We start from the raw sequence: 24,102 nt of genomic DNA, 5'->3' as shown, positions 1-24,102 counted from the left end.
CGCTTGGTGGCAGTATAACCCAGAAAAGCCCACTGAGAGTGTAGATCTGCAGTTGCACCATCCCAATGTTGTGTAGATCTACAGTAGGCTCCCTTTTCCTGACGCGAAGCACCCGGCGAGGTTGCTGCACACGTTTTCCGTGGCCCTACTTCAGCAAACCTGGATTTTTTAACCCTTCAACGAGAACAAACACACGATAACATAATTTTCAGAACGACATAAGTAAGTTCGTTAATGAATGCAATAATAGTCATGTATTTTGCTAGCTTGAAATGATGCTGTTGATTCACTGGAAACTCGTAAGGCCTAATATTTTCACCGTCGCATTAGCTTGCTAGCCGCGCCACATTAACGGCGAGCTTCAGTATCAGTAAAAAATGCTCTTTGCTTGGTATTTTAATGTGGTATTTATTTACAAGATGTTGTTTGTGATAATGTGTACATCTTAAGCGAAAATACAATCTACGTTTGCCTAAATTAGCTTATTCTACTCCATATGTTAAAGAGTACGTTGCATTACTGACAGTTAGCATGAAGATAGCTAGTTGCTAACGTAGATCCTTTTTCACTGACGTCTGGAAATAGCAATTAATTCTAAAATTTAATGATTTTGCGTTTATCAAAAGACGATTTATGGCAATAAAGCTAGGCTGCATAATGGACGTAAAGATTGAGTTTCAAACTACAGATAGTCGGTTACTGATATTGGCAAAGGCTTGACAAAGTAAATAACGGTAAGATTGGCTGTTTTTTAACGCCTGAATGATTATGTGTGAGATGTTTTATTTGAGTCAGGTTGCTGTATGGTATAAAACGCTTATGTAAATGAGAATTAAAATAAGTAATAAAATAAAAAGTCCATTTGACAGTTTGACTAGAACTGCACAGTTTGGATTACTTTTTAAATTATCATCTTTGGCGGAAATAAAAAGTCCTCTTTTGTCCTGATTAAAGAATAACTCACGCCCATAAAAATTTGAAAAAAATCAGTCATCAATATTACAGTTTTTCAGCAGAGGATATTCACTGTTTATTTGTAATTTTTAGCAAGTATAAGAAGAAGTATAAATAAGGGTGAATGAATAATTTAACGATTTGCTTTTAGTAGTACATTTGCTTTTTTTTCTGCGGAGTATTAGACCTTTTTCATTTTGAAAGACAATTTTGTTTAGAAGCTTCATAATTCATTTTATTTGTTGTTTTGTTTGTTTATTTTGGATATTTAAAATGTCTTCCAGTTCCTGTGTTAAACATTCATTAGAATTCAGAGTCTATTGATCTTTCAGAACGTTTTCCTCCATTATTAAACCATTATATTACTTGAAAATGTTCTCAAAGCAACAATACTACCATTTATCACAATAACTTCTAGGGCAATTTATAGTCCAGGAAAATTTGTTATTGTGACAGGCCTAGATATAAGTGGAACGTCAGCTTAAATTTTGTGTCGTCTAGGCAACATAAAATAATAAAAAAAATATAGATATTGACTGTTCAGTACATCAACTGACCTCTCTGATGTGTAATGCGTATCATTTCAGATTGACAGCTCCCTTCAGCGATGTCTCGTTTCTTCGCCACCGGGTCTGACAGCGAGTCAGAGGAGTCGTCATCCGCCGATGAGCTCACCCCTAAAGCGCCCGGGACGACCTTCAAGCAGTCAGTGCATCTCTCCAGTTTGTCATCGCATCAAATCCATCTGTTGAGGTCTCACACAATAATGCTTCTTTTACAGGTCGCTGCTGCTTAGTGACGATGAGGAGGATACTAAAAGAGTGGTGCGCAGCGCCAAAGACAAAAGGTGGGTGTGCTGTGCTTTTAAACAGCCTCAAAATGGCAGAAATCGTCCACCAAGCTCATCATAAAAAATTATTTCCATTTAAATTTCAGGTTTGAAGAGTTAACCAACTTCATAAAGACGATCCGCAACGCCATGAAGATCCGTGACATGTCCAAATGTCTGGAGGAGTTTGAGCAGCTGTGTCGAGCCTTCCTGAAAAGCAAGAACATAGTGGACAAAGAAGGAGTTCCTCAATTCTACATCCGTCTGCTGGCTGACCTGGAGGACTACCTCAACCAGGTCGGCTGTCTCCGTTCATACCAAACAACAGTTAGACGTTTCTTTTTTAAATAAACAATGTTTCTTCTCTTCCTTGAAGCTGTGGGAGGACAAAGAGGGCAAGAAGAAGATGAACAAAAACAACGCGAAAGCCCTGAGCACCCTGCGCCAGAAGATCCGCAAATACAACAGAGACTTTGAAACTGAAATTGCTGCTTACAAGGAGGTGAGGTGGAAATAAAACCAACAATGGTTGGGGTAAAAAAAAAAAAGAAATAACTGGACAGGAATAAAAATATTTTTTTCACTTTTTAGAACCCACAGGAGTCTGCAGATGAAGAGGAGGAGAAGGAGCAGGAGGAATCTGGTAAATGTTTCTGTCACGTTCTCAAGAAACGACCAAGATTGTGGAAAAGTCGCAGATTATCCACTATATTAGATTTGTAGTGAAAAATATTTGCACTTTTGAGGATTATAAATAGGCCTGTTGCAATAAATCAATTAATTAAAATGAGTTTAATAATTTTTCTCTTTTCTTTTTATACCAAAAACTGGATTGCAAAAGTTTTCAGTCTGGTGCTTTGGTCTCAACTAGCCTTTTTATTGAAGGACGGTTTAGTTTACATAGATTTCAAGATTCATTTTATTTGTCATATTCTTTATTTATGTTGGATATTTAAAATGTCTTCCAGTTCCGGTGTCAAGCATTCACTAGAATTTAAGCTTTAGTCGTCTTTAATGTTCTTGCATTATTATACTATTATATTACTTGAAACTGGTCTCTAAACAACAATATTATCATTTATCACAACAATTTCTGCATCCAGCAAAATTGATCATGTCAGGCATAATTACAAGTGTTAAGATCTTCTCAAAAACTTTTTTTTTTTTTTTTTTTACTTCCCCAGGCTCCTCGTCTGAGAGCGACGATGACGACGACGATGATGACGACGCGGGGGAGGAAGTGTCAGCAAAATCCTTCCTGAAGAAAAAACCTGAAGGCCCCTCAGAAGCGAGCAAATTCCTCAAGTCTGCCAAGGGCTCTGGGGTGAGAGGCATCGAGTTGCTTGACCGCTTCAAGTCCTTGAAAATGTTTGGATTTTAATCAGGTGTTTCCAAGGTTGATTTCTGAATGAAGTCCTTAAGTTTCGAAAATGTAATTTACAGTTGAAACCAGATATTTTTTTTCTGACTGTCTGAAGTTAAATCAGGCTAAACGTTTGTTGTTTTAGGCCAGTTAGATTTACCAAAATTATTTCTGTTTGCTTAATTCCAGAAAAGCTACCAAGAATGTTTTTTAGAGGTTGTAACTTTCTTTATATAATGTTTTAATGTTAATTACCTTAACACGATTTGTTTGGATTATTTCAATGTAATTAGTATTTATTATTCCTAATAACGTATTTATCTTTTGAAATAAAGGTTAGATAATATTTAATATGTTAATAAATGTTATTAAAATTGGGCAATTTTTTAAATAAATGTTTTGTTCTCAAACCAGTGAAGTGTGAGACACATTTCAAAATATAATTTTGTTCTATTTTAGTTTACCTAGAACGTAGAATACTATTATGACATTATTAAGAGCTGTAATAAATGATTTCATATAATAGTGAATTGAAATATATATATTTTTTAGGTTGTTTTGTCTTGCTTTTATCTCCATAGAAAAGTTTGAAACTTACTTTAAAAATGTTTGAAAAGTTCTTGAATTTCCTTTGAGAAAACTGTACAAACAAATTGCAAACGTTTCAACAGGATGAGTCGACTTCTAGTGATGAAGACGACGACGATGAAGACTGGGGTGGAGACACCGAGGAGAGCGGCAGCGAGAGCTCGGATGATGAGGAGGGGAAGAGCAAATCTCTGGCCACCGTTTTCCTCAAGAAGTAAGTCTGGAGTCCGACGGTCGACCGACCCAAACCGCTCTGCAGCCAAACGGGTCACTAACGGGGATGTTTACCGTCCTCAGGGTGGCCGGCGCCGACAAAGCCGGCATCAAGAAGGGCGAGAAGAAGAAGAAGCAGAAGAAAGAGCGAGCTGGGGATCTGCAGGAGGGGGAAATAGACGAAGGAGGCGAGTGGGAGAAAGTTAAAGGAGGCGTCCCTCTGGTCAAGGTAGAAATTCACATTTTGCATGTTTTTATCCTTCCATTTTTAAAAGAAAAAGAATCAAAACACACATCCTGCACATTTTTAGGCAGTGAGTTGATGTGATTTTGGTGTCTGGAAAATGAGCCATTTCTAAAACCTCTGTAATGTTACGTAACAAATCAGCAGGCACTATGCTGTTACCTAGCAACCACACCTGAGCATAACTCGTTACTTAGCAACCAAAGCTGAGCTCCAGCACGTTTGGTCAGCTGGTTTTACGCTGAACAACCAGTGTTGTGTTGTCTTACCATCCAGAAACCACTTGCTGCATTCTTACTGATTGTGCAGGAGGCTCCACTTCTGTTTCTCAGAGATGCACGGTTGTATAATTGTGCATCTGCTTGCTGCCATTTTCAAGTGTGTGTGTAAATGTTGAGTTGTTGCCTGGCCAGCAGCAGCTTAACTGGATTTATAGTGACAGAGACTCTAGAACAGCTGATTCTGAAAGGAGCTCAAACAGGCAGAACCGACCAGACAAAAGTCTAATTATCTAAGAATGAAATGAACATAGACCAATCCTAACCTGTTAAAGGAAGCATAATGAATCACATTTAAGAGATGTGTCTCTAAAACAAAGCAAATGTAACTGAGCTCTAATGCTAACGTCGTTCTGGTTTTTTTTGTCCACCAGGAGAAACCAAAGATGTTTGCCAAAGGCACAGAGATCAACGTTCCTGTGGTGGTGAAGAAGCTCAATGAGATCCTGCAAGCAAGAGGCAAAAAGGGAACAGACAGGTAGGAGGAAATAACTGTAATAAACCTTTTCTTTGAAACGAGAGTTTCTTTAGTTTCCATCTTGTTTACCGCAGTAAAAAACTGATTGAGCTCCTTCACAGTTTGTATTTCCTACTAACTGGAGTTCCAATAGATTTATGATATTGTCTAACCACCGTAGTGAACAGATGAACAGTTCAGATTAATGTTGGTCTGTTTGGTGCATTAAAGCGATGATGAGTGGTTCTTTCCTCGGACAGGGCTGCTCAGATCGAGCTGCTCCACGCTCTGGCAGTCATCGCTGCTGAGAATAATCTGGGTCAAGGCATCCTGGTCAAGATCAAGTTCAACATCATCGCCTCTCTGTACGATTACAACCCCAACCTGGCAGCCTTCATGAAGGTGAGCCTCTGCTTTCCAAATGATCTAACGTTACCGAAACATAAAGAAAGCATTTTAATATGGTCTGTGAGGTTAAATGGATCAGATTCTTCCAGAGTTCTGGTGAGTTTGAGGTTCAGGATGTTTTTTTTGTCTTCATATTGCTCTGCAGGCCGACATGTGGAAGAAATGCCTGGATTGTATCGACGAGCTGCTGGACATCCTGTTTGAACACAACGACATCTTCATCGGGGAAAACATCGCAGAGGACAGCGAGAATCTGATCATCTCAGATCAGGTGACCCGCACTCTTTCTTTAAGGTTTAGGGAAAAAACTCCCGTTTTTAAATAAAAAGTTTTTGTGTTACGAGTCATGTGATCAACAACCGGATATTAATACCAGTAGAAAACAAGGGAGAAAAAAAAATTACTCAAAACTAAGGTTATTATTTTTAACTAAAACAAACAAAATAACAAACTGAGAAAACATTTTTGCTAATGGAAATAATAAAAGCTGTAATTAATGGGGGGGAAACTGTAACTGGAACTATGTCATGCATTTGTAAAACATGCTAAAATTATCATGTCCTTCATTTTTGTGTTTGAGTCTATTTATTAGCCTTTCAAATTGTTGTAAAATAAATTTTTTGCTTATTTATTTTTTCCCCACACAAGCCATTTGCGTAAGCTGTCAGTAAATTACTGCGCTCCATAAATTACCTCCCGGCGGTTGGAAGAAAATACCAGAGTCTGTTGTTGTCCAATAATAATTAAATATTTAATGAAAATACAATTGAGAATTTTTTTTCTTACCTTAGATGGAATATAAACACAGATTAGCTCACATTTGTAATAGATATGCAGTTTTTTGTTGTTTTTTCTTTTTCTCCTTCCTGTCACCGGTGTGACCTTGAATTTCTTTAGTTGCACTTAAGTTTTCAGTGTGACAAATCCATGAACCGCTCTGTGTGTGTGTGTATGTGTCCATCAGCCTTTCAGGGTGCGCGGGTGTGTCCTGACGCTGGTGGAGAGGATGGACGAAGAGTTCACCAAGATCATGCAGAACACCGACCCTCATTCACAGGGTACAAAACACCAACATTATTTTTGCTGTCTGTAACTTTTCTTTGTAAATTCACGTTTCTGATTCTCTTTCTTTCTCCGTTTCTTTCCCTCTGCTTGTGCAGAGTACGTGGACAACCTGAAAGACGAAGGTCGGGTTTGTGGCATCGTCGATCGGCTGCTCTCCTACTTGGAGAACAAAGGATCCACAGAGGAGATCTGCCGCGTCTACCTGCGGAGAATCATGCACACCTACTACAAGTTCGACTACAAAGCCCACCGCCGCAGCCTCGGCCTGCAGGGAGAAACCAAGGTGAGGCAAAGTCGTGTGTGGAGGGAAGCTGTCCCAGTGAGCAAAAAGTTTTAATCGCAGGATAAATTTGCATTATTTTGTTTTTCTTCTCGTTTGGCCTCTGTTTAAATTATAATTGTGTTTACAGACTTCAATATAAATTTTATTTGTAGTTTTGTTTATTTCTTTATTTCCAAAATCACTTTTGGCAAAAAAAAAAAAAAAAAGGGAAGAAAGACCAAAAAATGGTCGTTATTTTAGGAAAGTCACAATATTTAAAGCGTCTTCCAGTTCCGTTGTTAAATGTTGCTCTCTAAGAATGTGTACTGTCATTATATTTCATTTTGTTAACAGTAAATTGTCCCAGAAATTGCAATAATTTATGATATTTGTTTTTGAGACAGTTTCCATGTTTTAAGTAACAAATTACTTTAACCTGTTTAATGTGTCTTCTACTTTTTCCAATTAAATGATGATGTTGTTGTTTTGATAATAGTAGTGGTATAATAATCCAAGAGCACATTCTCAGATTTATATTTAAATTCTAATGAACGTTTAACACTGGAAGACTTTTTAAATATCCAAAATAAATAAACAAAGCAACAAATAAACTAAAACTGAAGTCCTTCAAAAAAATGTCTGGTTGAGACAAAGCACCAGACTGAAGACTTTTATCATCCAGTTTTTAGTAGAAAGAGAAAAACAAGAAATCATTCAAATGGAAATGATTGAGTTTGTTTTAATTTATTCTGCAATTAAGTGATTTGTTGTGTATTGCACTACTTGCATTATTGTGCCATTACTGTTATATTATTTGAAAATGGGCTCAAAACAGTAATAACATTGTTTATCTCAGTATTTCTGGGACAGTTTACTGCATATTGTTGGAAGAACTGCGGCTCCCCCAGAGCAGAATAACTTTTTTTCTGAATTATGGCTGGCTGGCGTTTAGTCGGAGCAGGACCAGGAGGAGAGCGAAGGCGAGGACAGCGCCGTCATCATGGACCGCCTCTGCAAGTTCATCTACGCCAAGGACCGCACCGACCGCATCCGGACCTGCGCCATCCTGTGCCACATCTACCACCACGCCCTGCACTCGCGCTGGTACCAGGCCCGCGACCTGATGCTCATGAGCCACCTGCAGGACAACATCCAGCACGCCGACCCCCCCGTGCAGGTCGGTCACCTCGAGACCACCGGAAACTCGGCCTGAGGAGAACGGGAATAATCGGCTTTTTGTTCCGTTTTTCCCATGAAGATCCTGTACAACAGAACCATGGTCCAGCTGGGCATCTGCGCCTTCAGACAGGGGATGATTAAAGACGCCCACAATGCTCTGCTGGACATCCAGTCATCGGGCCGAGCCAAGGAGCTGCTGGGGCAAGGGCTGCTGATGAGGAACATGCAGGAGAGGAACGCTGAGCAGGAGAAGATTGAGAAGAGAAGACAGGTAAGAGACGAGGAGGGAGCAATCACACCAGCGTTGTTTAGTCGCCTTTAATCCAACTCCAGTCCGGTTCTCTAGAAAGTTTCAATAATTAATCAAACTCTGATGCAGACTAAAAAAGAAAGCTTTGGTCTTTCTACAAACCCTGGTCTGCTTTTAAAACTGTGGTGCAGTTTGAATGCATATGTGAACGCCAAACGTACCGGAATCCACTCCAAAAACATGACGTGGACTACAGCGCAGAGGATTCTGGGTAAATTCAACCAAAACAAACATATGAGTCTAGCGCTAGCAGGAGAAATTACTTTTAGAAATCCTACAGCTGCTAAAATCTGACGCCACTGCATTTTTGCTGACATTTTGTGAAGAAGGAAGTTGCGCTCAGTGTCTTCTTCAGATGTTTTTTGTGTCGTTTTCTTCAGTGGTTCATAATACAGCGCTCCCACAGGCGAGGAGGGGAACAGGTCTTTCACAGGTTTTGGTTCATTTGACACAGTGGACTTTGAAAGCGAATTTCAGCAGCTGAAAATGTAACAAATGTTGCAATTTTGGCCCTCAATCGAACCAAGTCTACCGGACTATCAGGTGTGAAAAGAACCTTAGGCTACATTCACACAGCAGACAAATGTAAACAAAATACAATAGTTTTTTTAATGGTAATCTAAACGACTAAATTGCTTTTTTCTTTTCACTCCCCAAAACATCAGTTCAGTGGCACTAAATTGGAAACATATGCAATTGTTTCCAAAGTGTCTGCAGTCTGAACAGTCATGTCGAGACTGCATGCTCTTTAATGTGAGACATACAGTCGGTCACAGGTGTCAAACTCCAGTCCTCGAGGGCCGCTGTCCTGCAGTTTTTAGATGTGCCACAGGTACAAAACACTGGAATGAAATGGCTTAATTACCTCCTCCTTGTGTAGATAAGTTCTCCAGAGCCTTAATGACCTAATTATTCTATTCAGGTGTGGTGCAGCAGAGGCAAATCTAAAAGTTGCAGGACAGCGGCCCTTGAGGACTGGAGTTTGACACCCCTGCAGTAGGTCATAATTCTGCACCAGAAAAAGACGGATGTAGTAAATCTGGATGTAAACAATGTCTTAAAATTATAGTTATGAACTCATGAAAGAAGTCTTTGTCACTGAAACGCATCACATCACAATCCAATCACATCCAAACAGACTTCCCTACAGAAACAGCAGCCAGTGCTTCACAAAAGATTTAGATTTAAAAGAGCTTTCTTCAATTTGCTAATGTTGTGGTAGATTATTTCCCTTAAAACAATATATTTTTCCATCTTACAAGTGAAATAATCTGCCATTGGAACTAGTACGTTTTTTTCATGAATATTAAGAAATTATTGACGTAAAACAAGCTCCTATAATTTGGAGAAAAGTTACTTCTAAGTTAGTTTTGTCTTATTTTCAGTGTACTAAGATATTTGCACTAGAAACATTTTTGGTGATATTTGTGGTTTTTTGCTATGATGTGACTCCAACCATTTGGTTGCAGGTTCCTTTCCACATGCACATCAACCTGGAGCTGCTGGAGTGTGTGTATCTGGTGTCGGCCATGCTGCTGGAAATCCCCTACATGGCGGCCCACGAGTTCGACGCCCGCCGCAGGATGATCAGCAAGCAGTTCCACCACCAGCTCCGAGTGGGAGAGAGACAGCCGCTGCTGGGTACGAAACAATCCTCCGAACTCCCTCTGTCAGGGATTCATCTCACTCTGGAAGCAGAGACGATGAACTCTAACCTTTCTGACCCCCAGGACCTCCAGAGAGCATGAGGGAACACGTGGTGGCAGCCAGCAAGGCCATGAAGATGGGCGACTGGCGCACCTGCCACTCGTTCATCATCAATGAGAAGATGAACAGTAAAGTGTGGGACCTGTTTCCTGAGACGCAGCGAGTCAGAGAGATGCTCGTCAGGTAACTCCTCCCTCCTGATCCCTGGTTTCAGACAATAAAACATTTTCTGAAAACACAGTGGCGGGTTTTGATATGGGCAGATGCCCAGGGTGACATGAGAAAGGGGTGACACAACCAGGATCTTTAAAATAAATTGTATCTGTATCTGTTGTATCTTATTTGTGAATTGACCTAAGTCCAAGTTTGCTACCATTTGTATGAATGTGTAGCTGGATAAGTTTCCTTTAGTTGCTGTTGACAACATCACCTGCTTTCTGCTACAAAACCAAATCAGATAATTTCTTGCATTTTAATTGGTTGAAGTGCAGCAGGAGGAAGTGCACTGCTCCTGCAAGAACCACGAGTGTGTGTATTTATATTTCAAGCTTACAAAGTTGGGCATATTGATAAATCATAGTGTGATTAATCTGATTAAATGTTTTTAATGGAATGATGACTTCAATTTTGCACCTAATGTTCGTAAAACCCTTTGTAGGAAGATCCAGGAGGAATCCCTGAGGACGTATCTGTTCACCTACAGCAGTGTGTACGACTCCATCAGGTAAACGCATCGTGTGTTTACCAGCACTAGCATTACGTTGTAGGTCTGAGCGATAAATCAACTGTATTGATTTATTGAATATTTTGTTTCTGATAGTTACATTTTTGGAAAATCTGGATTTGTTTTTTCCACAGCAATGCACTCCTTGGGTTTTTTATAGCTCAGAGTGATGTCAGCGCTCCAAGAGCCACCATTTTGTGACTATATTCTCTTAATTAAACAAAAATGATTGTATCCTGGTCCTAATAATCTGTTGTATGACTGAAAGATTGAAATCCAAAAATATTTTGTTTGTACTTTTTTCTTTCTAGAAAGGAAAGCAAGAAAAAAATTGCTTATAGTTGGATTTGATATGAAAAATATCTGGGATTTTTATTTCATAGGAGCTCAGAAAAATGAAGAAAAGGACAATTCTGTGTTTAGTCTGTGGAAGCAATTTGATTAATTTGCAAACATCAGCAAGAAGACATTTAGATGTGCAAAAAATATATATTAAATGTTTATTTTTATGTTCATTGTTTGTTTCTGACTGTGATCTGCAGCATGCAGACTCTGTCTGAGATGTTTCAACTGGAGATCCCAACAGTTCACAGTATCATCAGCAAAATGATCATCAATGAAGAACTGATGGTATGTTTTAGTCTTCCTATAAGCATTAAAAAAATCTTAGTATTGAACCAATGAATTCAACTGTTAATTGCTAAAGGCGTTAAGAGCTTTTTGCACGGCTCTCCACAGGCGTCGCTGGACCAGCCCACGCAGACGGTGGTGATGCACCGCACAGAGCCCACCTCCCTGCAGAACATGGCTCTGCAGCTGGCAGAGAAACTGGGCAGCCTGGTGGAGAACAACGAGCGAATCTTCGACCTGAAGCAGGGCGTCTACGGAGGATACTTCAACAGAGGTCAGTGGGACTGGAAACATGGATTTAATCCGGTTATTTTTAATAAAATGGGACAAATTCAGGTCTGAGCTGACATGGAAGAATTGTCTTAGACTGAGAAAGACCTGGAAAAACCAGATGATGTTTGAACTCCTAAATGGAAGTTAACTTTAAAGGAGTTTTTAGTGCAAGTATTTGTAATAAACAGATATTTTAAGAGTTAGTCTCCTGTTTTAGCATCCTTTTAACTTTAGATTTTAATTTATAATGTTGGTTTAGGGCAGGGGTGCCAAAACGTTTTGCATAGGGAACCATGCTAAAAGTAAACGTGGGCTACTAAAATGTCATCTGTTGTCTTATGAAAAATCTAAATCTCAAATTTTGAAATTCAGATTTACTTATTTGTCAAGTGACAGTGCAAATTAACCAACATGATGTAATGTAAATGTACCCAAGTTAGCTAAAAAAAACAAATTTTTATCTGTTTTCTTTTTCAGTTGTTAAAACCTAAACCTAAAAATTAAAAGAAGCAATACAAAACTACTCTATTATCAAAACAAACTAAGAACAGAATATTTTAATGAAACATACCAGTCTGATTTCTATACAGATATCATCTGCAAGTACCTTCAGAAAAAACTTTTTGTTTTGGATTTTCAGATCAGAAAGGCGGATATCAGCAGAAGCAGCCATACCAGCGAGGTATATATCATGTTGCCTGCTCCTGGTTTTCTCTTTGTAATTAGTTAAATGCTGATTGTAATTTTTAAATTTTGACTTTTTAACAGATCAGAAAGGCGGCTACCAGCAGAAGCAGGGCGGCTACCAGCGAGGAGGCTACAGGAATCAAAACCAGAGCAACTACTAAACTTAGAAATTGTGCTGGGATTTATTTTTTTTTGGTCACTTTTTCTACCTGGAGTTGTTTTCATTACACAACCACCAACAACCACCAATGGAAAAATGGTTTCAGTTTATCCTGAATCTGCTGACACTTGCTTCATTATAGCTATGAAATGTTTCAACGTCACCACCGTTCAGTACCAAACCCTGAAGATTGTAGCAAAGCAGCGTGGTCAATTAGAACATGTTAACTATTTACTAAACAGTAATAAAGACAAAAATTAACACTGTCTTGAGTTTTATTCAGAAAGACAAAAAAAGGGTTTTAAATTTCTTGATGAACCAACTTATAGCTAAAACATGGATATGCAGAGCTAAATATCCATTTGAGAGCAGGAGCTTGGTAAGTACAAATGTACAGTTTGAGGTTAACATTTGAGTCTAACTATAAACCTACATATAGTAAGTCTAATGGCATAAATGTCTAAGTCATATTATGTCAATAGGACATAAACAATTATTCTAACAAAATTTTAAATACACTGTCAGTCATTCTCCTGAAATACAAAATAGGCCAACTGCTATAATTGGATGACATTTGAACTGTTTTTTATGCATTCAGCTGTAAACATCAATGCTAGTTTTGCAACCTTTGTCATAAATTCGTCAACATGCCTGCGACAAGTTCTGCTTTTACCATGACCAAGAATAAAAGATTAGCATACATTGAAATATATTACGAGGTAAATTGTTCACATACATAATGACAAAAAGTGGACACAGTGCAGAACGCTGTGGGATGTAACGTGTAAAAACAAGGGGATTTGTTTATTTAGAATTACATAAAATTCACAAGTAATTTATCCAGGAGAATGTGCCATTTCATCGATGTCTGCCATATCCAAGATGGCGACGGTGTCGACTTGGTAATCAACACTCAATGAGCAATCCAGGTGTTCATATGAAGGTGCCTGCTAACTGCCGCTAGCCTAAATGCTACCTACCGTTAGTGTGACTGTTACCTGCTGATAGGGCCTAAACCACACGAACTCACGCTGTTGTCACGGTTGCCTAGAGACGGTTGCTACGCAGCCGCAGTGAGCTGCTATCAAACCGCGTCTTTTTAAAATGTCGACCCGATGTTACACCGTCCTTAGAAGCAAAACCTCTGGCAAAAATACAGATATGAGTGGGAAGACAAGCTAAAGAATCACAGTGAAGTTTAATAGGGGCATTAAAAAAAGCTGTCGGCAATATTCAGTGGCACCCAGTGGGTTTGATATCAGACAGAATGGGTCAGGAGAGGAACCGCAGACCGAAAAATAATATAGATGGAAATTTAAAGAACAAATCAGACAAATAGATTAACAGTAAATAAATAAATATTGTGAAGAGATCATTAAAAACGTTTGTTAGGATTGTGTAGGAAAAATGTTGATATCTTTTATAAATACAGTGTTTTGTGGTCAATATTATTTCACCATTTTATTCATGCGGGTTGCCAGTTTGGATCAGGCTTCCTCAAGCTATAAAAATACTGTATTAGAAAACATGCTAACAAAAAGCCTCAGACCTGCAGCTCAGGCGGTTCTGGATACAGGCTAACAGAAGTGACTTTTTGGCTCAAATATATATTAAATTATGAAATACTGCCCTGTTTTTTGTTTCATTCTTTTTTGATTGTCCTGTAGGCAACAATTTATTCACATATATGTACATTTATTATTATTGATACTTTAATAAAAAATGAGGGGGCGCCGATGGCATGTTCGCATAAACCTCAGAAAATATGCAGTTGCGCCCCTGCCTGTAAGTAAATAGTTAAAGCAAAAGACATGTAATGCCCTTTATTTACTTTCACTGCTCAATCAGAAGAAACATGTTACCAATAAAGATCAGACTGCAGTTCGTTATTTTCTAACTTTGGCTGAATCATGATAAGCTGCCTCATTAGCATAACTGCTACACTGCTTTCATAGACTGAAACTTTTTTTTGTCAAAGGTAGCAAACATCTTATTCATGTTTAGCTCTTTAACTTTTAGTTAATTAGAAGAGTTTGAAACGGGAGGGAGAGGCTGAGCAAGTGGACCCAGCAAGTGGACCCAGCTCTGTGTGTGGGAGCCGAGAACAGAAGAGAGAATAGAAAGAAAAAACAGAAAGTTATAATTTTATTTCTCACTGTCTTCAATGTAGAGCCTTTAAAACCACAAAATAAATGGTTTATTTATTCTATATAAATAAACCCCGGTGCTTTAAATGTTACGTTTAAGTTAGAATACCCTCCAGATATTCATCTACTTGTTGGTTCTCCGTCACCGAGGATATGGAAAAACTAAAAAAGGCTTAAAAATAAAGTAGTAGCACCAGTTTACTCCTCCTGATTTGTCATGTTTTCGTCTCTGTGTTGGTTATCTGTCATTTGCTGCCACCCCTCATGCTGCGACTCATTCTGTGTCTGAGCTCCTGCCTTAGCAGGTCTCTTTCTTTGCGAATGCCCTGCAGTACGGTTCGGTTCTCCTGCGCCCGGCGCACCAGATAGGGGAGCGTATCTTCCACTGAGCCGTATGGCACCGACTTGTAGACAGGATAACCTTCCTTTGCTGGCCAAAAGAAAAACAATAGTCAAAGTCAGTGATGCTCTTTTGTACAACATGAAGGAAATATGAGTTCATCTCACCCAGTGTCAGGGAGACGTGATCACACATCCCCAGTAGCTGGCCGAAACACACTGAGCCTCCATCTTTTTCTATCCCCAACTCCTCCATCCTAATGTAAAAATACCCAATGTTCATTTTAAACACTTAAACTTCAAATATTTCTGTCCTGTGCAGTCATGAGAAAAGATCAGGACACTCCGCTACAGCCTGGGAGTTCTTCTAGCATATTTGAACCTACGAATGTTTAAAGATCTTATTAAGTCTTATGCTTCCTTGAACAGGTTAAGGTAGGTTTATGGTCTATAGAAAACATGTTCATTATATTTTTTTGCACAGAATTATTATTAGATTAGATTTTAGTCTGCTGAGTTCTGCCCATTTTGAGCTCCTTTCAGAAAGAGCTGCTGCTGGAGACGCCGCCCAAATCCACACTTACAATCTCACATGCTACATACAGATGCACAATTATACAACCATGCATCTTTGAAGCATGGTTGTAGTAGAACCCTACAAACGGAGCATCCTGTACAATCAGTAATAATACAGGCAGTGGTTTCTGGATGTAAGCCAACAACAAAACACTTGTCTTTTCTAGAAGCCATTGTGCAGCGCATACAGCAGTAAAACCAGCTGACCAAACATGCTGGATCTCAGCTTGGGTTGCTAGGTGACAGCACAATGCTAGTCAATTGTAACTTTTTGAAACAGCTAATTTTACACACCAAAAACGTTTGAATAGGTTTTTTTTTTAAGTGGTTGGGCTGTTTTTAGAAGCAGCTGAGACCTAAATGTAAGTACAAAAATGTCCAAAATGTGAAATTTGCATATTAGATCCCCTTTCATATATCTAGCCTTCATCACAATGTTCGCTTAAATATCGATATATTCCTTGAAAGTTAATTATTTGACTCTAAGTCCTTTAAAGCTTTTACGTGTTTCAGCTATTTTAAAACTCAGTAAGTTTTCAAAAATGGATACATTTTGTTTTCTAAACAGAAGAGTGACTTCTGTGTGCTAATGGTAATAACCCTTCATTCTTTTTCATACCTTTCCTTTAAATCCTCAATTAATATTCCTATAAATAACCCTATGAAGGTTTTTTAATGTCCTTACCTTTTAGCAGCTCGTCTCACAGACTCCTCATTGTGAGTGGCCACGATGGTCCTGTAGCGGTCCGGTTTCTGTGCTGTGGCTTCCATCATCACGTCCAGGCAGCCGTTATAACTGTTGTCACAAAAAGTCGTAAAATGTTACAGTTTTATTTCTCACTCTGCTGTGAAAAACCTTTTAATTAATGAAGATTTTGACTTCTAAATAAAAATTAAATGAATATGTAGATCACTCTTTTGTCATAGCAAGTTCAGCTGAGACAAGTTTTAGATTTCGCGATGGCTGAACGCATCGCAGTGGACGTCCAGCGTTCTCTCAGATCAGCATCCGCTGGTTTTCACTCACAGCCAACCACAAATAGCTAAAATCCCCAAATGCTTGATAACCTCTATGAAAATAATTATAACTGCACACATTGATCGCTCAAACTCTAACTACAACCTTAATACACATTAAGACAAACAGTAAAACAAGTTTTTAATAAGAGGCTTTGGACAAGAATGGCTCTTTGGTTATAAAAATTGCGTGGAGTTAAACTGAGGACATAAAGTTCGTTCAAAAGAAAAAAGAAATTTGAACCGATAAAAGGCATACAACTGAAAAAAAGTTTTGAAACTGAAAAAAAAATCTGAACCAAAAAAAAATCTGTATCTGAAAAGTTTTAAAATCTTTTTCAGTTTTCTTTTTCAATTTAAAACCTTTTTTTTTTTTAAGTTTCAAAATAATTTTTCAATTTCAGTTTTTATTTTATTTAAACAAATGTTAGGTCCTCAGTTTTGCTCCGTAGCACACCAGGGGTTAAGTATGTTAGCTTCCCATTTAGTTTAAAATATTTTGGTCTTTTTGTGAGCTTTCCCTGAATAATTTAAAGTCAAATCCCAAAGAAAGATCCATTGTATTATTAAAAGCTATGATGGAAATGTAGATTTGGATTCAGTCATCTGAACTCATTATTTTGTGCATTACAGCCAGTTTGGTTCACTCTGTTGGTTAAATGTTTTACAGGTCATTAATGCATGGCACAAATGTTTCTTCCTTTTGGGTTGGCATTTTGAAACTGAGATGGTGATTATAATTTAAGTGCATCTTTAGATTTAGCTTCGTTATTTGCTGTTCATCCAACCTCTTGTTGGTCTCTTCCCAGCTCGGGTGAATGGGGTCCACCCGGCACTCCTTCTCTGCCAGCTTTCGCTCTTTGTCCATGTATGCACCTCGTACCAGTTTGACTCCCAAACAGAAACCTTCAGCCTGTGACAGATGGAGAGCCTCCAACAGCAGAGGCCTGGAGTCCTGGTTGACAGATGAGACACTTGTCACATACAGTCAGTGAGTGTAAACAGTAGAAATTCTCAGATGTTTGTAGAAGTTGTTGAACCGTCGATTTTGACAACTGCCTTTAGATAACACTGATAGGTGTTCCAGATCCAGGCGCCATCTTTGTTAAACTTCTTCATCAGCGCCATGGTGACCAGCGTGAGAGCAGGGTTCATGTAGGTGTACTCTGCATCAACCAGCACTCTAACTTTGTTAACACTTGCCTAAAAAAAAAATCAACATTTAACAATGTAATGTTTTATTATTACAGCAACATCACAAAAGATACATCTTAAATATGGAATGCCATTTAAAGAATTTTTTTAATAACTGTGAACAGTAGGAATATGGATGTGGGTGAATCCTAAAATAAGTCACTGTTGTCACAACGACTGACAGGAAAACAAATATATTACAGTACAGCAATGGCAGCAATACGTGTGTGCCAAATTGCCCATAAAACTACTTCTGACTGCAACTGCATTGTGAAATTACAACCATTAAAAATAGATAAGTCTGGAAAGGGTTACCTCTGCTATTTTGTTCAATCTTTGGAGACCACACAAGAAATGAGCAGCCTCTTTTTCCTCCAATCCAGGAAATGTTATCATCTAAAAAAACGGTATAAATTATTTTAAATGCAAGTGATACTGTGAATAAAATTAGAAAAATACACTGTATAATCTACATTACTCAGTGGACTGCTGGCTTACTTCTCCATCCATCGCTCGGACAAGGAGGCTCAGGTCGTATGGTTGTTGTGCAATCAGGGTTGTGATTTTGACCTTTGAAACAAACAGTTTATTCTCAGTAGAAAGAGGTGAAGGACGTTCAGTAATAGATCAACGTAACAGAGAGACAGACTGATGCAAACGGAGGGCAACTAGGCTGGGGCAATTAGTGTTGAGTCGGCAGAAACAACTTAGAGCAGCTGTTCATAACGCAAACACTAAAACATGCGTTCTTATCTTTTTTCCCCGTCATACGTGTAGGAATTCAAGGCTGTCAGTGTGTTGGTTGTTACCCTCAAAAACCAAAAGAAAAAACTAAATAAATAAAAAAATAAATGTTTTATATTGAATCTTTTTGTGGAGGAAGGATCCTTACACACAGCTCTGGGCTGAGCAGAGCAGTGATCTTCAGCTGCATCATCGGGTCTTTGCTCCAGGCGTTGCTGTGGGACATCCGGACACATTCCAACATGGCCGCCATGTTGTAGTCATATCTCTTTTCTCTAGATGGGATAAAGCTTACTTTGAACTATGACATTCAATACACATCCAAATATTAAAGATAATGTTGCGAGTTATTCATGTATGTGCGTGTGTGTGTGTGTGTGTGTGTGTGTTTGTCTTTAGTGCATGTTAAGCACCTTTCCTGGTACATTCACCCACCCTCTGAAGACCATTGGACTTATGAGGACCAAAGCCATTTTTAATGTTTTGGGTCAAGTTTAAAGGTTTAAATTTTGGTTAAGCTTATATTTAAAAATATAGTGGTAATGTTAGGGTTAGGCATTAATGCAGTAACTAAAACGAATCTAAGTCAATGCCAAGTCTTAATATTTTCTCTTTATTCTGAAATCATTTATAGGTTTGCATATTTGCATGTACATACTTGTTTTTATTTTATTTCATTTATTAATTTTATAGCAAACTTACATGAAAGTTCACAGTTATGAATGTATTTATGTTACATATGATTATATTTGTATTTGCTAATATGCAAAAATTTTTATCTCAGGGATAAATTCTGATTCTCTAATATGAGTAGAAATACAAAGTGAGAGATTAAACATGAATTACTACAACAGAATTTCACAAAAAATATTTTTTAAATAAAAAAAATTGTGCTTTGTGTCTATTTTAGGTTAGAAGAGGAACAAACATTGAGCTGACCAGCTGGCATTAGTAAAAAATATAGAGGTTAACACTTTTTTCAGTGAGCTATTGGTGAGTTAACATTAAAATACTATTTTCAGCTGTTGAGGACAAAGTTACAGGTGTATTTATTGCAACCTTTTATGCTGTATTCATCAAAGCCTCAAATAAGATTTTTATTACATAATTTAAAACCAATCTTTTTAAATGTATGGTACATTGTAACAGTATTTATTCCACAATTGGTCCCTTTACAACCCCAATTTCAACTTTAATGTGTTTTACTGAGATTTTGTGTGATTCACCAGACCAAACTAAAATGTTTTTTTAAAGTGGAAGGAAAATGATGCACGGTGTTTTGTCTAAAAAAAACAAAGTCTGATCTTAATGCAACACACTTCCTCCACTGATAAAATAAGATAGTGGGAAGCTGTGTGTAGGAAAATGCTTCAAAGTAGAAAAAAAGTCTTATCTTTCCATATTACAATTATGCATCTTTCTATTTTGGTTTATATAATAAATCTGTGAAATATTTTGAAGAGTGCGATTGTAATGTGACAAAATATGAAAAAGCTTACAGGGTATGAATAATTTCTACAAACTCTGCAGGAATTAAAGGTCTACCCAGTGCTCTCTCCAAGGTCTTCCTCAATCGGAACCGCCAACATGGGCCTCAGTCCCAGCAAGCTGATCTTTCCCATGGACTGGGCGATCTCCGTCTCGTTTTCTCCGGCCACAAACTGGGCGTAGACGGTGGGCCGCAGCAGCAAAGAGAACCCTCTCCTCCCCAGGATGGTGCGTGCTGCTGTCATAAGCTAAAAAAGATTAAAATTATAACTGAATCAGGTTAACGTGAGGAGAGTGGTGAAGACAGCAGAAAGGATCATCGGGGCCCCCCTTCCCTCCATCCAGGACATTTCATCCCAGCGCTGCGTCTCCCGAGGCCGAAACATCATCAGTGACCCCTCACACCCCCACCATGGACTGTTCTCCCTGCTGCCCTCTGGAAAGAGGTTCTGCAGCATCCGGTGCAGGTCCACCAGGTTCCGAAACAGCTTTTTCCCACTTGCCATCAGACTGCTGAACTCTTAACTGGACTGCACTTAAAATCTGGTCTCCACTTTATACCTTGCACATGTACAGAGCTAAATAACTTCTATTTTACTGTCATTACTGCACTTATATTTAGATTTATATTTATATTCATATTTTATACTGTATTTTATTTTATTCTGGAGTAACCTCACAACATTGAAAGCTCAAAACATTGTCCTGAGCCGTATGCAACGAAATTTCGTTCTGTATACACCCTGTGCATGCAAAATGACAATAAAGTCAGTCGAAGTCGAAGTCTAAGTCTAAGTCTATTTTTATCCAACTAATTCAATATTATAAAATTATTATTATTATTATTTCAAATTATAAAATTTTATAATTTGGTAGCATTCATCACTATATCCTAAGCCTATAATAAATTCATTTTCAAGTGTAAACAGAAGTGATTTGAAATAAATAAATAGAAACAATGAGAGAAGAGTTGGTTCAAAAAACGAAATATCAGGATGAAACATTTGCACTTCAGTTGGAGGGACTCAGGAGTGAAACAATCGTGAAAAGATGCAACTGCGTTTTTCACTCTTCAAATTGAAAAAATTGCATACAAATAATTTGCTACATATACAATAAGGTTGGGTTATGATTGTTTATTTTCTTTTATGAGTTTGTCTACAGGCTCAGCCACAATTCCTTGGAAATATGTTTTAGAAAAACATGGAAGAAAGATGCCGTTTTGATTTTGATGATGCTGTATACATATAAAAAATGTAAGTATGATAAACTTTTGCTTATTTTTTTCGGGCTACACTTTGTGCTCTTGCCATTGACAGGAAATTTGTTTAGTTTTTGTCTAGATTTTTTTCTTTGCTTTTGCTTTTTATTTTGTTATATTTACTTCTGAGAATAGTCATGATATTGCAAAAACTAATTTGAACAAGAATAAAGTCATGATAACATGAAAATAATGTCATATTACAGCTTTATTCCGTTTGACTTTATTCTAATAATTTTATTGATTTATTTACTTAGTTATTTATTTATTTTCTTAAGAAGTGGGTTTATTAAGTATCAAGGAAAGGAACGACAGGAAAAACTTCATAAAGCTTCAATCTCACCTTACCACAGTTGTTGACCAGCACAGGGAAGGAGCACAGGCGGAAGACACCGAGAGCTCGGAGAAGTTCGCCCAGACTCTTCACCCTGAAAGCGCTTGGATCCTCAAAGGCCAGGCTGACCGACAGAATCTCCGGCCGCTTCACCGCCGCCGTCCTGGAGGTGGCGGTACCAGCAAGCCTCCGCCACAAGAGGTGAGGGAGGGCCGGGCGGAGGTTAGAGCACAGCATCGTCCCAGGAGAAGCAGAGGTGTGTTCAGGTTTAGCTGGAAACCAGCTTATAGAAATATTTAATGTCTTTAGAGAGTGTAAATATATGTTAAAGTGCAGAATATTCGATTTTAGACAGTTGTTTTTCTTTCCAGGTAAAATCCTACAGGGGGAAGAAAAACACCTGCAAAAAACACAAAAGTATTGAAATTTTACAAAACCAATGCTGGTATCCGTTTACAAGCTCTATAGAAGCATAAAGGTAAGATAGCACACTGCAAAAATATAAAATCTTACCAGGTATTGTCTAGTTTCAAGCAATTATCTTAGTTCACTTGAAATAAGAAAATTAGCTCATAAGTAATTCTACAGCAATATATTGGAGCTTGTTATAAGAATTATTGACTTCAAGCAAGCTCCATTATCTTGATGAAAAGTTATTTGTAAGTTAATTTTGTCGTATTTCAAGTGCGCTAAGATATTTGCACTAGAAACTAAACAAAAAAATTGTAAGAGTTTGTGTTTTTACAGTGTGTCTATTATTTAGCTCTCATCTAATTTTGTGAGACATCTACTAGAGTTTTGTTTAGTATTTTTAAATCTATAAGTAATTTTTGGTAGGATTACTAAAGAAACACAAAATCTTACCAAGTATTTTTATCTAGTTTCATGTGACTCTGACTCAGGTATTTAACGGGTACAAAAATCATCTCAAAAAATATTTTTACAGCAGAATCCAATCTAATTCAAGAAAATTGGAAACTGAAGCAGAAGAGAAAGAGAAAGTCTTACCATCCGTCCCATAAATGCCACCCAGATCACCTCAGTGATTAAAGCAGGTAGCTGCAGTTTGAGGGTCCGAGCCCAGGACTTTTGGGTTAATCAGTGACTGTTGGGACGTTTGAGTAAACATCAGCCTGACCCGAAGCATTGCCTCATAGATCTTCACTTGGTTTGCAATCCACTGACACTAAGTTGGCCATAAATATAAAGCATTTTATCATATATATTTATGTACGCCAGGAGATTTTGATATATCTGTGAAATATTAGTGCATCACTGCATATTCCTATAATTTAAGAACTTTTCTAAAAGTGTTTTATCCTTTTACATTTTGAACCAACAAATAATTATCATAAAATAATTTTTTATTACATTGTTTGGGATTGCCTTTTTCTCTATTTTTTGGAACATAGTTCCTTCCTTAATATTTCATTGTAAATTTAATTGTAATCAAAAATATATATTTGGCAAATATTGGAAAACATCACATGATTAAACAACATTTATCACTTTTATTATCAGTAACATTTTGTGTGACATGGCAGTTGCCCAGGGTGGAGCTCTGTCTGGGGATGGTACAACTTCGTATAAGAACAGAAAAGAGGATTCGTCAATTATGCCTTGAATTAATTTTCTGTTACTTACGTTCCAAAAGGGCTCATTTGCTGATTTTTAAGGAATCAGGTTTTTATTTGTTCCAAATTATAAAATATTTACAGTGGTTATTCCTGAACTGTATTCCTCAGAAACTGAAACAATTTGAGTTTCATAAAAAATTTTATTCCATTTTTTTTACATTTAAAAAATCTTATCACCTTTTAGCATCAAAAGGCATCAAAGCGCAGCTTTTTGAAACCTATTTAAGTGGCACAGAAGAAGGGAGGGATTCATGTTGTTGGGGCCCGCCCTGGGTGGCATTCATGTCAGAATCGCCCATGTTTTAAAACTATAGTAAGCAGTCAATATTTATTTATTTTTTTGCATCTTGCAGTTTGGTGGGCAACATGTAAAAATTGTTTATGCCATACTTCATTGAAGAAGTTTATGTCTCAGAAATATTTGCCCGAACGTGACAAGTTTGCCTGCAAAAGTTGAAATAGTCTTACAAATAAACATAAAGAAAGTTTCCATTTTATCGCCGATGTGTTGGAGGTAAAATATGGTTACTTCTAAAAATGTTTCATACTTTTTTTAAACTTAAGCAAAGCTAGAAGAGATGAGATCATTCAGGGACTGTTGGACACATCATGTGCAGCGTAGCCGGACCTTTCTGGTTTGTTTCTGCTTCTCTTTGTCTGTTTGCTCTTCACCTCAGAGGTTTGCAGAGGGGAGCTGCAGGACTGGTCGTTGTTCACCGAGACGCATTAAACTGCAGCCAGGTGGCTTCGATGTGAAGTTTTCCCACCCGGCTTCCAGGTTTTGTGTTATTATTAACATTTTGACCCCAAAATATACTTTTTTTTCTTGCACAGTAAATTTAGACTTACAGAAAAATAGCACCAAATTACTTATGCACAGTTTAAGTAATCAGAAAAGACAATAAAAACAAAACAATTTAAATAAAATATTTATTTTAAAACAAGGAAGAAAAATACAACATATGAAGTTTAAGTTTAAGAACTTAAAAAATAGAAATAACTTGTTGAGCAAAGATAAAAGAAACAGATAGCAG

General features: G+C 37.7%; 2 protein-coding genes and 1 long non-coding RNA gene across 5 annotated transcripts; 2 read left to right on the top strand and 1 right to left on the bottom strand.

The window, feature by feature from the left end:
* Window positions 1–65: 65 nt before the first annotated feature.
* eif3c (eukaryotic translation initiation factor 3, subunit C) lies at window positions 66–12,595 on the top strand. The gene is made up of 23 exons (XM_028040488.1): window positions 66–222; window positions 1,542–1,659; window positions 1,736–1,801; window positions 1,891–2,080; window positions 2,160–2,285; window positions 2,375–2,426; window positions 2,968–3,107; window positions 3,818–3,948; window positions 4,032–4,176; window positions 4,844–4,947; window positions 5,187–5,328; window positions 5,480–5,605; window positions 6,299–6,392; window positions 6,495–6,682; window positions 7,614–7,838; window positions 7,920–8,111; window positions 9,620–9,791; window positions 9,881–10,040; window positions 10,516–10,581; window positions 11,124–11,211; window positions 11,320–11,485; window positions 12,125–12,166; window positions 12,253–12,595. Exons 2-23 carry the CDS (start codon window positions 1,562–1,564, stop codon window positions 12,330–12,332), a joined length of 2,793 nt encoding a protein of 930 aa, XP_027896289.1. The 5' UTR covers window positions 66–222; window positions 1,542–1,561; the 3' UTR covers window positions 12,333–12,595.
* Window positions 12,596–13,772: 1,177 nt separating this feature from the next.
* Window positions 13,773–22,551, bottom strand: prodh2 (proline dehydrogenase 2). Of its 2 annotated transcripts, XM_028029120.1 has the most exons (11): window positions 22,440–22,551; window positions 21,441–21,831; window positions 19,894–20,084; window positions 18,497–18,623; window positions 18,103–18,174; window positions 17,920–18,000; window positions 17,470–17,613; window positions 17,199–17,365; window positions 16,079–16,189; window positions 14,986–15,074; window positions 13,773–14,908 (listed from the first exon to the last, which is right to left on the bottom strand). In XM_028029120.1, the coding sequence occupies exons 2-11, from the start codon at window positions 21,666–21,668 to the stop codon at window positions 14,724–14,726; spliced, it is 1,395 nt and encodes a 464-aa protein (XP_027884921.1). In that variant the 5' UTR covers window positions 21,669–21,831; window positions 22,440–22,551; the 3' UTR covers window positions 13,773–14,723. The 2 variants fall into 2 exon arrangements, with proteins under 2 accessions (XP_027884921.1, XP_027884930.1); XM_028029129.1 differs by lacking the exon at window positions 22,440–22,551 and having other exon boundaries at window positions 21,446–21,576.
* Window positions 15,493–21,092, top strand: LOC114151754 (uncharacterized). Of its 2 annotated transcripts, XR_003597000.1 has the most exons (5): window positions 15,493–15,755; window positions 17,220–17,401; window positions 19,259–19,341; window positions 19,879–20,064; window positions 21,001–21,092. It is a non-coding gene; the product is annotated as an uncharacterized LOC114151754 (long non-coding RNA). The 2 variants fall into 2 exon arrangements; XR_003597001.1 differs by lacking the exons at window positions 15,493–15,755; window positions 17,220–17,401 and adding an exon at window positions 17,476–17,565.
* Window positions 22,552–24,102: the final 1,551 nt, after the last annotated feature.

Source organism: Xiphophorus couchianus, chromosome 2, assembly GCF_001444195.1.
Source record: "Xiphophorus couchianus chromosome 2, X_couchianus-1.0, whole genome shotgun sequence".
Lineage (NCBI taxonomy): Eukaryota > Metazoa > Chordata > Actinopteri > Cyprinodontiformes > Poeciliidae > Xiphophorus > Xiphophorus couchianus.
This window is presented reverse-complemented; position numbering and strand designations above follow the sequence as displayed.